Source organism: Acinonyx jubatus, chromosome D3, assembly GCF_027475565.1.
Source record: "Acinonyx jubatus isolate Ajub_Pintada_27869175 chromosome D3, VMU_Ajub_asm_v1.0, whole genome shotgun sequence".
Taxonomy (NCBI): domain Eukaryota; kingdom Metazoa; phylum Chordata; class Mammalia; order Carnivora; family Felidae; genus Acinonyx; species Acinonyx jubatus.
Window position 1 is genome coordinate 84,734,673 of NC_069392.1, and position 14,984 is coordinate 84,749,656.

Here is a 14,984-nt window from a genome sequence, read left to right on the forward strand (position 1 = left end):
AATTAAGATTGAAACTGAACTAACAGTTTACACCAGTCCTAGAAAGTTGTTCCTGACCCTCTGTGGTCAGGTTGATTTACCTGCTTGGGTTTGAGAGACGGGGTGACATTCCAGACAGATCATTAGAAGTCATTCTGGTTGTTAATCCATTGATGTAGATCATCAAGAATTTGCTGATTGTCAATAATTACTGCAAACATCACTCTTACTGGGGCTGAACAGGTGTGTTTTGTCTTGTATTTGCATCCTTTAGTTTTATATTTTATAGCTGTTGGTAATTAAGCTTTCTTAATCTCTGTGTGAATTGATGCCCGGTCCTTTGTATGAACAAAATTGGATTCGTCGCTAATGAACCAGAAAATTATCACTAACACAGGCGGCTTTATTAGTCTTCAGGTCACCATTTCAGCCTGTTAAGACAAATAAATGCAATTTCAAATATTATGAAGAATTGTACTTAAAAGTTCTCTCTGATTAAGAGAAGTTAATGGGCCTTTTGGTATACTTGGGTTGTCCTGTTTTCCTTAGCTTCACAAAAAATTTGACGCTTCTCCATCCCTTTGTGGTATCTTTTGAAGTTTTATTCTTTTCGTGCCTTGCTTACGAAATTTTATTCCTATCTCAAAGGCTTAAAGATATTTTATATTTTATTCTGACTAAACAGATTTTCACTATTAGATTTTTAATTTACTTGCAGTTTATTTTCATTGGTGGTGTGAGATATGGAATCCAGTTTTCTCATTTTTCCGGATGCATAGCCAGTTATCTTAGCACCGTGGACTAAATTGTGACCTTTGCCATTGGTTTGCCTTCTCTCGTGCATCAAGTTTCCATATATGCACGGGCCTGCTTCTGTGTGTGACAGTTTTTCTGTTTGCAAAGATTTCTGCAAATATTTCCATGGTACACACGTATGTAATATGACAGAATTATTTTATGTTATTCTGGAATAGTATTTAGTTGCAACAGAATTTAAAACTGATTCTCAGGCATTTTTAAAACTTCATACTCTGATGAAGGAGTGTGAGCATGCAATGTACAGATTTTCATGAAGACACTTTTTTTGGCCTTCCTAAAATATTTCTGTAGAAAGGCTAGTTGATGTGAAGTTAGTATGTAAATGCTAAGCGTGGTAAGTTATATTAAGTCACTGGTTGTCAACTTTGGGAGTAGCCACGTAGTCTGTTGGGCTGTGGGGTTCTGTGGTCAGGGTCCAGGACTTGGTCACCCGCGAGGCCCATGATTTGGACTCACGTCATACAAACACGTTACACTGATTTTTGCCAAAAGCCATCTGGTTCACTTTTATTTACTATTTATTTATTTCTGTGGTGAGTAGGATATTGTCTCCTTTCTGTTGATCTTTTTTTTATACTTGGTGACGTTTTAAAATTTCAACATAATTGTACACATATTGTTATTCCCAAGTGAACAGCTTATTTTACTTCGCTTGCATTTCACGTTGGCCTCTTTCTAATGGCAGGTTGTAATTCATCCTAGTCATCTATCACCAAAATATCTAAATTCCACTACATGGCGGTTTTACCTTTTCAAATGTACCTGTCACAGTCAAGGGTGTGGACTGTTATTCTTGTCAAAAGAGATTAGATATTGGAATCTGTCTTTGGCTACAAAACCTATACTTCGTCTACTTCGTCAACTCCAAAGGAGTGACTTACCAGCTAAAGAATAGTGTCCTTATATTCTCTACTTCACATTTATGAAATGGCCATGTTTTTGTCAAACAAATTAAAAATGTGAATAACTTATGTATTACATGTTAATAACTTAGATATTAGGTAGAAAGTAATGGTACTTGGATAACGAGTTCATCTAATCCACAGCTTAATATGATGTTTAAAAGTAACTGGTGCTCCAAGTACTTACGTGCATTTTGTTTCCTACAACTTGCTCAAAAACATAGTACATGACAGTACGACTTTTTAAAATTGCTTTTTCCTTTATGGAGATGATATTGCTGATCCCCTGATAGGTTGTCTGATCTGAGTGGTTTTTATTAAAAATAATTTCCTGCCGATTCTGTGTACACAGTAACCATATCCTATCTGTCCATGAAGTAAACATTTAAAGATACCTCTCCCCTCCGTTCTCACCATAGTATCGTCAGTATGTTACTAATAGATTTGTATTATAATTTATCCATTCATAGATGTCTCTCTGCCACCGGGTTATGAGGCCAGAACTGATTTATTTATCTGCATATGACCATACAGTGCTGGGTTTGTAACAGGGGCTTAGTAACTGCACAGTGAAGTCATGAATGTCGTCAAGCTTGGAGCCTGTAGTCCTTTGCCAGGAAACAGAGTGGTGGTAAACTAGTGGTTGGGGAGTTGGAATCTTGCTGTTAGTTTTATCAGCATTTTGCTCAAGTCAAGCTAATCATCTTGTGATGGCATTATACTTTGATGCTTGCAGAAACTGCAGAGCACAGACATAGAGGAAATAAATAGAAAGCATTGTGCATAGTTTCAACAGAATGTCTTTGCAAAGCAGTTATTACTGTTAATATTACTTCTGGGGCAAACTTTTCCCTATAAAACGACAGTCAGAAAGCCTTCGCAGAATTGAAATCCTATCTTTTCAGTGATGGAATGATGTACAAGATAGTTTAGAAAATATATTCCTGGATACAGAGGTATAAAAACTTGCCAGGCGAAATTACCAAAAAAAAAAAAAAAAAAAAAAAAAGGGAAGAAATCCTAACTCGGGAAATGTGCTTCATAATCTTCAGAATAGATCCACACCTATACATATCTAGGTTTTCACGGGTCGTCCCCGGCTGCCAGCGTTGGGCGTCTCCTCTGTGCGAGGCGCTGGGAACATGAATGGGAAGGGGCCTTAGTCTCAGGAAACGCAAAGGTGTGTTCTAAAGGGGCATTTCTAGACTTTTTCCAGATTATCACAGATCATGGGATTCTTTTACGTAATTTTACAGATGCCTCCGTATTTGAAAGCGTGTGTAGATTGTTGAGGAGTCAGGCCGACTTGTTCTCCTGCTGGTGGGACTGGGTGTCTCCACCGAGAGCGCGTGCTGTCGCCGTGTCGCGGCCTGGGGCCAGGTGCAGGCGGGGGAGTGCGGATCCGTGCGGTGCGCGTGGGGCGGAGGCTGAGAGTGGGTGTCGCGGGGGCGGTGTCGGCGAAGGCCGGAGCGTGGACTCCTGTCCGGAAGCCGGGGGCGGAAGGAGAAGAGGAAAGTTAGGCTTTGCCCTCGCAGCATCCTGACAGGCTTGGCAGGGGCCGTGAGCAGGGGACTCACGTGTCCTCGTGTGGAGGCGAGAGGATTGAAACAGTAAAGTAAAACTTCTGTGGAAAGACTTTTTTTTTAAATGTGACTTTTTTTTAATTTTATTTTTTATTTTTTAGAAAATGGCTCCAAAGGGTATATGAAGCTGGAAAAGTACATAGATGCATCATTGCAGCCTCTCCAGATGTTTGAGGATAATATTCCGGAGAGAAATTGATCCCCTTGGATTAGGTAACTAGTCATAATGAAGAAAATTAGTCTTAAAACCTTCCGAAAATCTTTCAACTTGAATAAAAGTAAAGAAGAAACGGATTTCATGGTAGTGCAGCAACCGTCACTGGCCAGTGATTTCGGAAAAGATGACTCCTTGTTTGGTAGCTGCTACGGTAAAGACATGGCCAGCTGCGACCTCCACAGCGAAGAGGAAAAGGGTGGGAAGAGTCGATCGAAGAGCGAAAGCCTGATGGGTACGTTAAAACGACGCCTGTCTGCGAAACAGAAGCAGAAAGGCAAGGGCAGCGCGCCCTCCGGGAGCTCGGCTGACGAGGACACCTTCTCCTCCTCCTCGGCACCCCTGGTCTTCAAAGACGTGAGAGCCCAGAGGCCCATCAGGTCCACTTCGCTCCGCAACCATCACTACAGCCCTACGCCGTGGCCTCTGCGACCCACGAACTCGGAGGAGACGTGCATCAAGATGGAGGTGAGGGTCAAAGCCTTGGTTCACTCTTCCAGCCCGAGCCCAGCCCTGAACGGGGTTCGGAAGGATTTTCACGACCTCCAGTCTGAGACTGCGTGCCAGGAGCAGAGTAGTTCACTCAAGAGTTCAGAGTCTCACAATGGAGACTTGCATCTTCACCTTGATGAACATGTGCCTGTAGTTATCGGACTTATGCCTCAGGACTACATTCAGTATACTGTGCCTTTAGACGAGGGGATGTACCCTCTGGAAGGGTCGCGTAGCTATTGTCTGGACAGCTCTTCTCCCATGGAAGTCTCTGCGGTCCCTCCGCAAGTGGGAGGGAGCTCCTTCGCCGAAGACGAGAATCAGGTAGACCAGGACCTAGTGGTGGCCCCAGAGATCTTTGTGGATCAGGCGGTGAACGGCTTGTTGATTGGCACCACGGGAGTCATGTTGCAGAGCCCGAGAGCGAGTCACGACGATGCCCCCCCACTCTCACCGTTGCTACCTCCAATGCAGACCAATCAGATCCAAAGGAACTTCGGTGGGCTCACCGGCACAGATGCCCACGTGGCGGAAAGTATGCGCTGTCATTTGAATTTTGATCCTAACTCTGCCCCTGGGGTTGCAAGAGTTTACGACTCGGTGCAGAGTAGTGGTCCCATGGTTGTGACGAGCCTTACAGAGGAGCTGAAAAAACTGGCGAAACAAGGATGGTACTGGGGACCAATCACACGCTGGGAGGCAGAAGGGAAGCTAGCAAATGTGCCAGATGGTTCTTTTCTCGTTCGGGATAGTTCTGATGACCGTTACCTTTTAAGCTTGAGCTTTCGCTCCCATGGCAAAACACTTCACACGAGAATTGAACACTCAAACGGTAGATTTAGCTTTTATGAACAACCGGATGTGGAAGGACATACGTCTATAGTTGATCTCATCGAGCATTCAATCAGGGACTCTGAAAATGGAGCTTTTTGTTATTCAAGGTCTCGGTTGCCTGGATCTGCAACTTACCCGGTCAGACTGACCAATCCAGTGTCACGGTTCATGCAGGTGCGTTCTTTGCAGTACCTGTGTCGTTTTGTTATACGTCAGTATACCAGAATAGACTTAATTCAGAAACTGCCTTTGCCAAACAAAATGAAGGATTACTTACAGGAGAAGCACTACTGAAAGATTATGAGAACCCCCGCATCTTGCACTTTGGGAATAAGAAAAAGAGATTGAAATACAGTTTACAAACTTTCATTGCTATCGAAATCTTTTGCTGCCATACTATTTCAGTTTTATGTGTAAAAGTAATCAATTTGTTTAGTTAGGGGTGGGGAAGTGTCAGCAAGGTGTCTTGGGTTTATTTGGTTCTTTATAAAGGGAAGTCTCGAGGTTTTGGACGTGTGAATTATCTTTCATCAATGTGCAGAATAATCACAATGTGAATTATCAGATTCTCCTTAACCACCCCCCCCAAGTCCTTTGCTGCTATCCACTGTGATTTTTATGCATTAAAAGCACATTTCATGTGTATTCAACCCTAAGTAAAGTTGAATGAAACTTACAGAATGAGTATTGTTATGTCTCTTTAAATGGCCCATTTTCAAAGATAGTGTTGAATAAACATACCCGTGTGATAAAACACAGAATTTACACGTACACTGAAAATGATTTTTAATCTCCTACTTTAGAAAGATTTATTTAGAATTATGATTTGACATAATCTTGGGTATTAGAATGTAGACCCGCAGCATATCTTTTACAACACTTACTCTAAATTGTTTCTGAGGTTGTGCTGTGTTTTGGTTGTGGAAAGTGGAATTTTTCTGTTGCCTTCATTTTCATCTTGTGGTTTGTCTACTTTAATAAATGGCCTTACATTAAAAAATCATCAAGAAGTATATAACACCAACGTAAGAAAGCGTTGCCTTTTCTGTCATTAAGCTCTGGTACAAATTGGCATAACGTAAAAAGATCTGTGGGACTAGAACTATTACTGAAGAAATTACTAGATGATCATAGTTTCCTGTGATGATAATTTTTTTGTGTGTTAATTATACTTTCCTTTGGTAAAGTGTTTTTTCTGTGATTTCTTTTGCTTAGCCAACATTTTCTTTGGGTGAACTTGACGTAGAACCGATTTTCATAAAAAGAGTGGGTTCTCTTGCAACATTTAAGTTTATATAAAGTTTTAAATTGATTTGAATAGAAAACATTGTTTTAGAGTTGGATTTTTATTCTTTTATGTAGTCACTATTAAGATATGCTAGGTTTGACCCTTCTTCCTTCTCCCCACCAAAAACCAAAAAAACCCGATGACTTTAGTTGAAAAACTGTGGAAACTGTGGAGCATCATGTAAGAAGAATATTAAAACCATATCAGGTATATGGAAGCCTTGTCACCTGCCATATACCGCTGTTTAAAACTAATTTATTGTTTTTTGGTTTTTTTTGTTGTTTTAAATCTAGCTGAGTCTTAAGTAAATTGGCAGGCATCGTTAGTTATTTTATCTCTAATTTAGTCGCTTGGATTGTGGGGCGGGGGGGGGGGTTGTCCCCAGTACTTTTGTTATTTTTGAAATTCAGTGTTTATTCGCTGCACTATTCTTTAGTGAGTATTTTGGAAGTACCCCATGTAGAAAATGTTTCCATCTCAGATGAAACATACCATTTAAGACATTTCTTCCTTTGTCACTCAGTTTTCCTGTCTCTTACCCGTCAATTAAAAACAAGAGTAAAGGTCTTAGGTCAACCCTAATGGCTTAGTCATTCAGTATCCCTGTTTTTTTGTTTGTTTTTTGTTTTTTTTTTTTTTTTCTCTCTGCTTTTTAGGGTCAGAACTGAGAAATACCAAGAAAAGGCACAATGATATCGTGTTATGGTATTTTGCCATAAAGGGGAAAAGGTACTTAATTTTGGTGGAATGTTGATTGTACCTTGTCATAAAGGCTCCTCTTTAATTTTCTGATGTTTTCACCTAATAAGATGGAGTATACTGTAATAATATAATTTAAGTGTTCACTATAAGCTATTTGGATTAAGAACTATTACAGAGTTGTAAACTTATCAAATTAATGCAAGACATTTAAACTATTTTTTTGCAAAACTATTTATTTTTAAACAATTTAAAATATATCTAGGGTGAGTTAAAAGTCCCTGTGCATCTATATTAGATGGCAGGTATTGTCACAGAGTCACTGTGTATTAATAATAAATGTTGAAATGGCTTCTCCATGTTTCTAGAAGCATTTACATGTACTCTTTGTGAGACCATGGTGCACAGAGGTCTTTGGACTGCCCTGAACCCCGTCTTCTTGTGTGGACATAGCCTGTTCCCCACATGTTCCTCATGATACCATGTGTTCAAGATTTAGCTATTTAGTTTCAAGATTATTTTGATTTTCATCTAATGGTTTTTAAAATCATATTTTGTGTTTTATGGAGGGCAAGTCTAGATGCCGTTCTAATTCAGAAAGCCAGTTTTTTATGTGCTTTTTGTACATTCATAACATAAAATACTTTAAAATGCCCCATTCTAATCCAGTTTGAAATTGCTAGGGTCTGACAGTGTATCGAGAAAAATAAAAGTATTTGCCAAGAAATTATTTACAAACAAAGGAGTATTGCAGTATTTTCTGCTTTTGTGTAGAGAGAGCCATTTGGCATAGGCAGCACAAGATAATGTGAAAGATCGGCTTTATAGGATACTAAAATAGTCTGCTTAAAAATGGAAGGGAGAAAAGAGAGAAATCTCCATCCTGTAGTTTGGTCTAGAAACCATTTGCGTAAACTTCTGGATTACCCTGAGTGGCAGCTTAGATGACATGGACACAACCTGTAAGTGACATTTAAAGATATGAGCTCAAGGCAAGAAAGAGAAAACAGGAAAGCTGTATCCTTTTGCCATAGTAAATGAATCAGAGTTGTTTTCTTGAAGATTTCACCACAAAATACAATGGAGGCCAGAAGATAATTCTAGGCTTCCTAGGACACTTTTGTGCATTTTTATAAATAATAAGAAAGCATAGAAAGTACTTGAAAAATATCTCCCTCTTTCTCTTTCTAAGGAAATCTTCTCTTTCTACTTGGTGCAATAATCTGAAAATCTAGAAGGTCAAAAATATATCACAGGAAATGATCATAGAACTAAAAATAGTTTTTAAGGAAACGAGTTACAAGGGCAACCATCTTGCTGTTGAAGAAAATTGTGTGCCAGAAGGCTAAATCGTCGGCGTATTAGGAAATAAACACAAAGTATACCTTACAATTTCTGAGCCAGTATTACTGAAACAGGATAAAAATTACAAAAATCTTAAATAAGTTCTATGCAGTGTCCCTGCTAGTGCTGGGTCTAAATATCTTAATGCTTTCAGAAACGCCAATTTTAATCGTGGACATTTCACATTATATACGAGAGATAATCTACATGAGTGATTCAAAATAGTATATATTAAATCTTAATGGCTGTTCATCGAATGCGAAGTCTTAATTTGAAAATGGAATCACACTACCAGCAAGACAGTTTTGTTGAAAACTCTAATAAGGAACAGTTGCCAGTTCCATAAATAACTTTAAAATTCCAAAATAAAGTATTGGTACGCTAGTAATCACAAATTTGATTTCTTTTAATACTTTTAAAAATCCTATTAGGAAGCGTTTTTTTTAAATAAATGTTCTTTTTATTAATTAGTCATAACATCGTGAATGTGTAGTTGCTGTTTCTGAAAAGTGATCCAAACTCTACATCCAGAGATGATGAAAAATTCTTATAGAATTTTGTAATAAGTATACATGTTGGGTTTAAAGATATTTTATAGTCGTTGGGAGTGCCATGAAATTAATACTTGCAATCCAGATTGCTGTAGTTTACCCTTTTTCTGTATGTTTCAAATCAGGTGTGTACCATTTGTACTGAGAACACCACAGAATGAATTATCCAAAGTCCATTGATTTTAATATGTGTTTTGGTTTGTAAACAAATTATAGTAATTTCTTGCACATTTTTGGAAATTAATTGTATAAGGATTTGTGTATCTGCTTCTAGATACAGTGTGTAAATAAAAATTTCATTCACAAGACCTGCCTTGTAGTTTATTTATATTTAATACCTGGATTACAGAATCTGATTTTAATTAAATCAGGTTAACTAGATAGTTTCTGGATGTCTCATAAACTTGCAGAGACTGGAGGGTAGGGACCAGCAAATTTAGTTTAAAAAAAAAAAAAAAGGGCAGAAAAAAAACCAGGAAAAAGTGAAATAGTGTTGCTCACAGGAGAGAGGAAATGAATTTAGAATTAGCAAATGTTGCTAACATCCTAAAGCCTTTAACATAAAGGCTGGAGTGAACTGACAAACCATAACAAAACCTCTCCTAAACAGACTACTTAACATTAGCACGGTAATAAGACTTCACTAGAAGTTTGTACTGGATGATGAAATGTTTGGATCGTGACATTTTTTTAAATGTCCCTATTGATAATATTTCATAAAAATAGAAGGAGGCTATCAAATTTTCTTTAATACTTTTAACTTTTTCCAGTTACTGGTTCTGAGAGTGTCTTAACCTTGTCTTAACCTTCTGAAACCTCTTAAAATTTTTTTTGACTCTTGTTTTCTTGTCTTTTACATGACTTGTCTTGCTAATGGATGTTTCACATCAGCTTCTCTGTTCCCACTCTCCCTACCCCAAAGCCTTCTCCCCAGAGTCCATGGCCCCCTGTAAGGCCAGGTCTGATGCTGGCAGAGAACCCAGTAGTGGTGGGGTCTGAAAGTATGCGTTTCTGAACACAGTGGACTTTGCTGGGGTTACACTTTTTGTCTCAAACTGCATATTCCCTACTTACTACCAGGCAACTTTGCCACCTTCTCTGAGGAGTGAGAGGAGGGTCCTCTTGGCAAAGCCCTCCTATGGGTTGTACAAGCCAAAGAGGTTGGCCAGAGCAGGGGTTGTTTCCAGAGGGTTTACAAACAGGGCCAACTGCCTTATGTAGGAGTCACTTTGGACCATCAGATCCTGTGCTTGGCAACTGGCTTGCAAATAATGGTAAATCTTAAAAGGGAGACTTTTTGATCATGAGACATGGTTTTCCCCACACCAAGAAAGTTCTAGGAAGTGCAGATCTATATATGAGGCTGCCTTTTTCTGGTCTCTAACTTGGGTCTGTGAGTCTAACAGACACTTAGGACTCCATTACACCAGCCTAGGTCACAAGTGAATTTATAAAGTGTTCTCATTTTAGTAGAATCTTAGTAAAGAGAACTTCTGTTGCTTTGTGTAAATAATCTGCTCTTTGGCCCTGCCTTGCCCCTAACAATTTTAAGAGCTGGCATCTCTGATTCCCTCCACTGAGAACTCGTTCTGAAGCCACCTGTTCACCTAATTCCTTTGCCACGGCGCATTTCTCTCTCCTCGCTGTAGTCCTTGGCATTCTTGTTTTCCGGTGGCTGGCAAGTGGTGAGCATCATTTGGCCCAGATAATTACCATCCCAGTAGTGATGTGGGGTGTAACAATTGCCTAGAAAACCGGTAGATGTGTATCTTTTAACACAGAAGACTACACTACATGGGTTCTTCTGGAATCAGCAGATGAAACTCGAGAGCTGTGTTTTATATCACCCGCCCCTTAAGAATCATAACAAACATAAATTGTGCTGCCATATCTACTGCTAACACTTAGCATATATTTTACATCCTCAAAACAGCCCTTTGCAAGGCAGGCACCTTAGCATCATAAAAAAAGACACAAAGGTGAACTACACAAGGTCACAAGATAGTGACAGAACCAGGTTACAAGTTCATGCAGTTTGGTTCCAAGATCCATGCTGTCATGCAATATGATACACTTCCTCTACTTGGGGTTTCCTATTATTTAGAATGTTTATTTCGGATTGTCATGGGAAAGAACTTCAGCACAAGCAAATGAATTACCTACTGTGGTCTTCTTCAGGCAACTACTCTGTAGCTTAAACAAGATGTTCTGTCTGGGCACTGGCGGGTAACCGTTTATGGGGACTGACTCAGTGTATCTTACGGGCTTCATCTTTTAATCCTGAGGAAGGGAACATGGCTTTCCCTTGCATGGCCTTGGAAAAGTTCACTGGAAAGAAAACTGCCTAGGGACGCTTCTGTGGCTCAGTTGGTTGAGCGTCTGACTCTTGATTTTGGCTCAGGTCAGGATCCCAAGGTTGTGGGATTGAGCCCACGCTCCGTGTGGAGGCTGCTTGGGATTCTCTCTCTCTCTCTCTCTCTCTCTCTCTCTCTCTCCAGCTCTGCCCCTCTCCCCCGCTAGCACTCTCTCTCTCTCTCAAAACCCCCCCAAACCCTGCCTCATAAGCTAATATAGGAACACGATTTGGTGGAGTTGAATTGTAACTCTTGGGAAGCCTTCTCCACGTGTTTGGTACATAAGGAAAAATGTTCTCTCTGGGTTTTTGGTAATGTATTTGATCACACTGCCTGAGACGTTGTTGTGCCCTGTTGTACCAGGAGTCACAGTTTTATGCTTTATGGCACACAAAAGAATCCACCCTTTCCTTCTCATTTCCCACAGCCATGCCCAGCCAGTTCTCTTAAACTTCCTGTCCTTTTGTAGTAAGCACATCCTGAACAAGAACTTCCTTCTGGAAGTAGTTCTAACTAGAACTGTGTGTTCTAGCTTCTCACCTGCACCTTAAGTGGGTAGAAAAAAATCACCAGCTCTGTTCATATGGTAATTGTTATGATGACTTCAAGGTAAATTCCCCTCCCACTTCCGGGAAATAGCCACTTATATTATACCTAGCCCAGTATCATTAAAACAGCAATAATCGTGTTGTTACAAACTTTGAATAGTTTCCCTAAACCCTATCAGCACATATGACTAGCCTCGGAAGTTTAGAGAATTAAGACAATTAAGTGAAACTGAAAGTAGCTAAATCCCATTTAAAATGCATGTCAGTGTTTTCTGTGGTGTAAGTCTACAGGCAATGAATTCTCTCACCTTTTGTGTAACTGAAATGTGTTTATGTTGCCCTTTGGTTTTGAAAGACATTTTCACTGGATATAGAATTCTGGATTGACTTTTTCTTTTCCTCTGTGAGTACTTTTAAAATATCAGGGGCACCTAGATGGTTCAGTCGTTGAGCGTCCGACTTTGGCTCAGGTCATGATCTCACAGTTCGTGGGTTTGAGCCCTGTGTCGGGCTCTGTGCTGACAGCTCAGAGCCTGGAGCCTGCTTCGGAATCTATGTCTCCTTCTCTCTCTACCCCTCCCCTGCTCGCTCCCTGCCTCTGTCTCTCTTTCAAAAACTAAAAAAAAAACGTTGATTTTTTTTTTTTAATCATTCCATTGTCTCCAGGACCCTGTTATTGCTGATGAGAACTTAGCTGCCATTTGCATTGCTGTTTTTCTGCAAATTATGTGGAATTCTCTTACTCCCCCCACCACACAGCTTTTAAGATTTTCCCTTCTCTTTTTCTAACCCTTTCTTGTTCTCCTTTCCCTGCACTACTGATAATTTTTGATTGGATGATGAACATAGTGGATGAAACATTTTAGGAACTCTGGGCTGTTACTGTTTTCCCCTGAAGGGGGTTAAGTTTTCTTCTGGAAGTCAGCTAGAAAATGGAGAGATCGTGGGGTGCCTGGGTGGCTCAGTCGGCTGAGCGTCCGACTTCAGCTCTGGTCAGGAGCTCACAGTTCATGAGTTCGAGCCCCACATCAGACTCTGCACTGACAGCATAGACCCTGCTTGGGATTCTGTCTCTCCCTCTCTCTCTCTCTGCCCCTCCCCCACTCAGGTGCTCTGTTTCTCTATCTTTCAAAATAAATAAACTTAAAAAAATTAAAAAAAAAACCAATTAAAAAAATGAATAAATAAAGATTCAGGAGCATTCAAGAGTTCCTGAGGAGCATTAAGGTGAGGACCAGAGAGAGGGGAGCTTATCTGAATTTTGCTACTGGTTTTACTACATTTACCTTTTAATAAATACTGTCTAAACTAAAATCATATTAAAAAATTCAAAAGTATCTTAATTGAGAATAATGAACAATCTTTCAATAGCGAGCAATTTGCAGATATATGAATTGCACAATAGAAAAACGTTCCTTTGGCATAAAATTTCCCATAGCATGTACATTGCCCATTTTCATTCAAAAAAATTGTCTGCAATAGTGTAAAGATTCTGCTGTGCACAGAATTAACTCTATAGGACAGTATCAGGTGTTGCTTTTACCTTTTGACCCTTGATGAAAATCAAGAAAAGTATTTGTCTTACTGGATTATTTAAAGGGGTACTTTAATGATAACAATTTTAAGAACTCAGTATTGCCTAATGGGTAGAACTGAAAAAAAAAAAAGTTTTTCCCCCACTTAGTTAGATGTTTAGTTGTAATATTTCTCAGGGACATATGACCCTATAATGGTATTTTGGTTTAATAATTCTAGACAAACCCAATCCATAACCAAGAGAACTTTTTCCCCTTTCGTTGTCAGTAAATGAATCCACTCTGGATGGAAAACATCCTGTCATTAATTTGCTTTGACTCTGCTCTTGCGGCCTCCATCCCAGGGGTCTTTCAACCCCAACCCAGCCTTTGTTTTTTACTCCAGAGAGAGAGCATTGTCACTATTTCTGTTTGCGCTTGGGTGTGATGCTCCAACATCTAACAAAGTCCTGTTTCAAAAACAAAAATTGATTTTTTTTCAGGGGAGAGATTCAATCCCAAAATATTTCCTCCAGTCGTAGCATATGAATAGATTCAAGCTAAAAGGAAATTTAGGTTGCTGAAATCATTCCATCAGAGGTTAAAATGTACAACCCCTTTTTCCTTCCTTTGGTGGGGCACTGCTCTTCCTTATGGATCTCCAAATGAAACCACTGTAATGAAAAAAAAATGTGGCCAAGCGTGAGGCAAAACTATGCATCTTTGCTGCGACCTTGGGGCTCTCGTGAAAATGTGCTTGCAGGGTCCCTACACATTTACGAAACGATTGTTTTCATGGCTTTGATCCTTTCTGAGCTGGTCTCTCAATTTACCCAATGGCCTCATTTTCACCAGAGAATACCTCTCCAGGAAGCAACAAGATTGTGAAAGGAAACTTTGATCTGTATCCTTTGATTATGGGGAAAAATAGAAATGTAATTCACTTATTAGAAACGGTGTAATTTGGGGAGCCTTCAGCTGGCAAGTAGCACCAAGGCGTGGGTCATAGAAGCTTACACTTTGAGGCCTCCCTCAAACCCTGACTAGTTATTTCCCCAGCAGTGATGTTTGATGGTTGGTTCTGATTGCTTCACAAAGTGATTTAGTTTTCTTTTCCTTCCTTTCTTTTTTTCTTTTCTTTTTCTTTTTCTTTTTTTTCTTAACTACTTCTGAGGAAGCAGGTTTTCACTGTTTAGAATTTAAAGACAATTGGTGGAATCCAGAAATTCAGCAAATGCCAACTGGAAGGGGAAATCTGAACTTTAGGTTTTAGAACAATTTGGACCAGAGCTTGATTTCATTTTCCTTTCTGCCTTACAGACTGATACTCCTGAGCTTTTATATTGTTTCTAGTCATTTGTGGCTTTTTAAGCTGTCTACATCTGCCGTGTGATAGGGAGATAAAATGTGAATTCTGCGTTTAACTAAATTAATTTAATTAATAGGAGTTGTTAGCTCAAGGGCATGAAAGAGTCCATCTAAAGTTCATTCAATATGTAACATTGATCAACTGCTAAATTGCTAACCTTCATCATTAATTTATAGGATCTTGGATTTTAACCTTGTTAACTGTTTTAGTTGAAAGGATTTCTCTATACAACCGACTGATAAGACTGTAACAGGGTGGGAATATATTTCTATTGTTCTCAGAGGAAGTTAAAATGCAAGAGGTTTAAATGTGCAAGTAACAAAACTCATAGTAAAACTCTGGGTAAAAGAAATAAATGTACTTATTTTTTTTTCAGTTTTCATTTCCATGTTCGCCTTAGGGTAAAAATTCAATTTTAATATCGTAATGTTGGTTTCTATTCAGCACTTGTGGGAGAAATGAATATGCTGGGACCCAGAGGTTGACTATATATT

The 14,984-nt window shown here is 39.4% G+C and overlaps 1 protein-coding gene across 12 annotated transcripts in view; it reads left to right on the top strand.

Annotated features, from left to right (window-relative positions):
• The window catches only part of SOCS6 (suppressor of cytokine signaling 6), a 105,005-nt gene that overhangs the window by 30,062 nt on the left and 59,959 nt on the right, over positions 1-14,984 (top strand). For 7 of the 12 annotated variants that reach the window (XM_053206005.1, XM_027069164.2, XM_027069163.2 and 4 more), the window contains one exon: positions 3,385-9,013. In XM_053206005.1, coding sequence (XP_053061980.1) covers positions 3,510-5,117 — 1,608 coding nt within the window. In that variant the 5' untranslated portion in view covers positions 3,385-3,509 and the 3' untranslated portion in view covers positions 5,118-9,013. Of the gene's footprint in view, positions 1-3,384; positions 9,014-14,984 lie in introns of those variants that run through there. The other 5 variants (XR_008291647.1, XR_008291646.1, XR_008291648.1 and 2 more) reach the window with 1 other exon arrangement.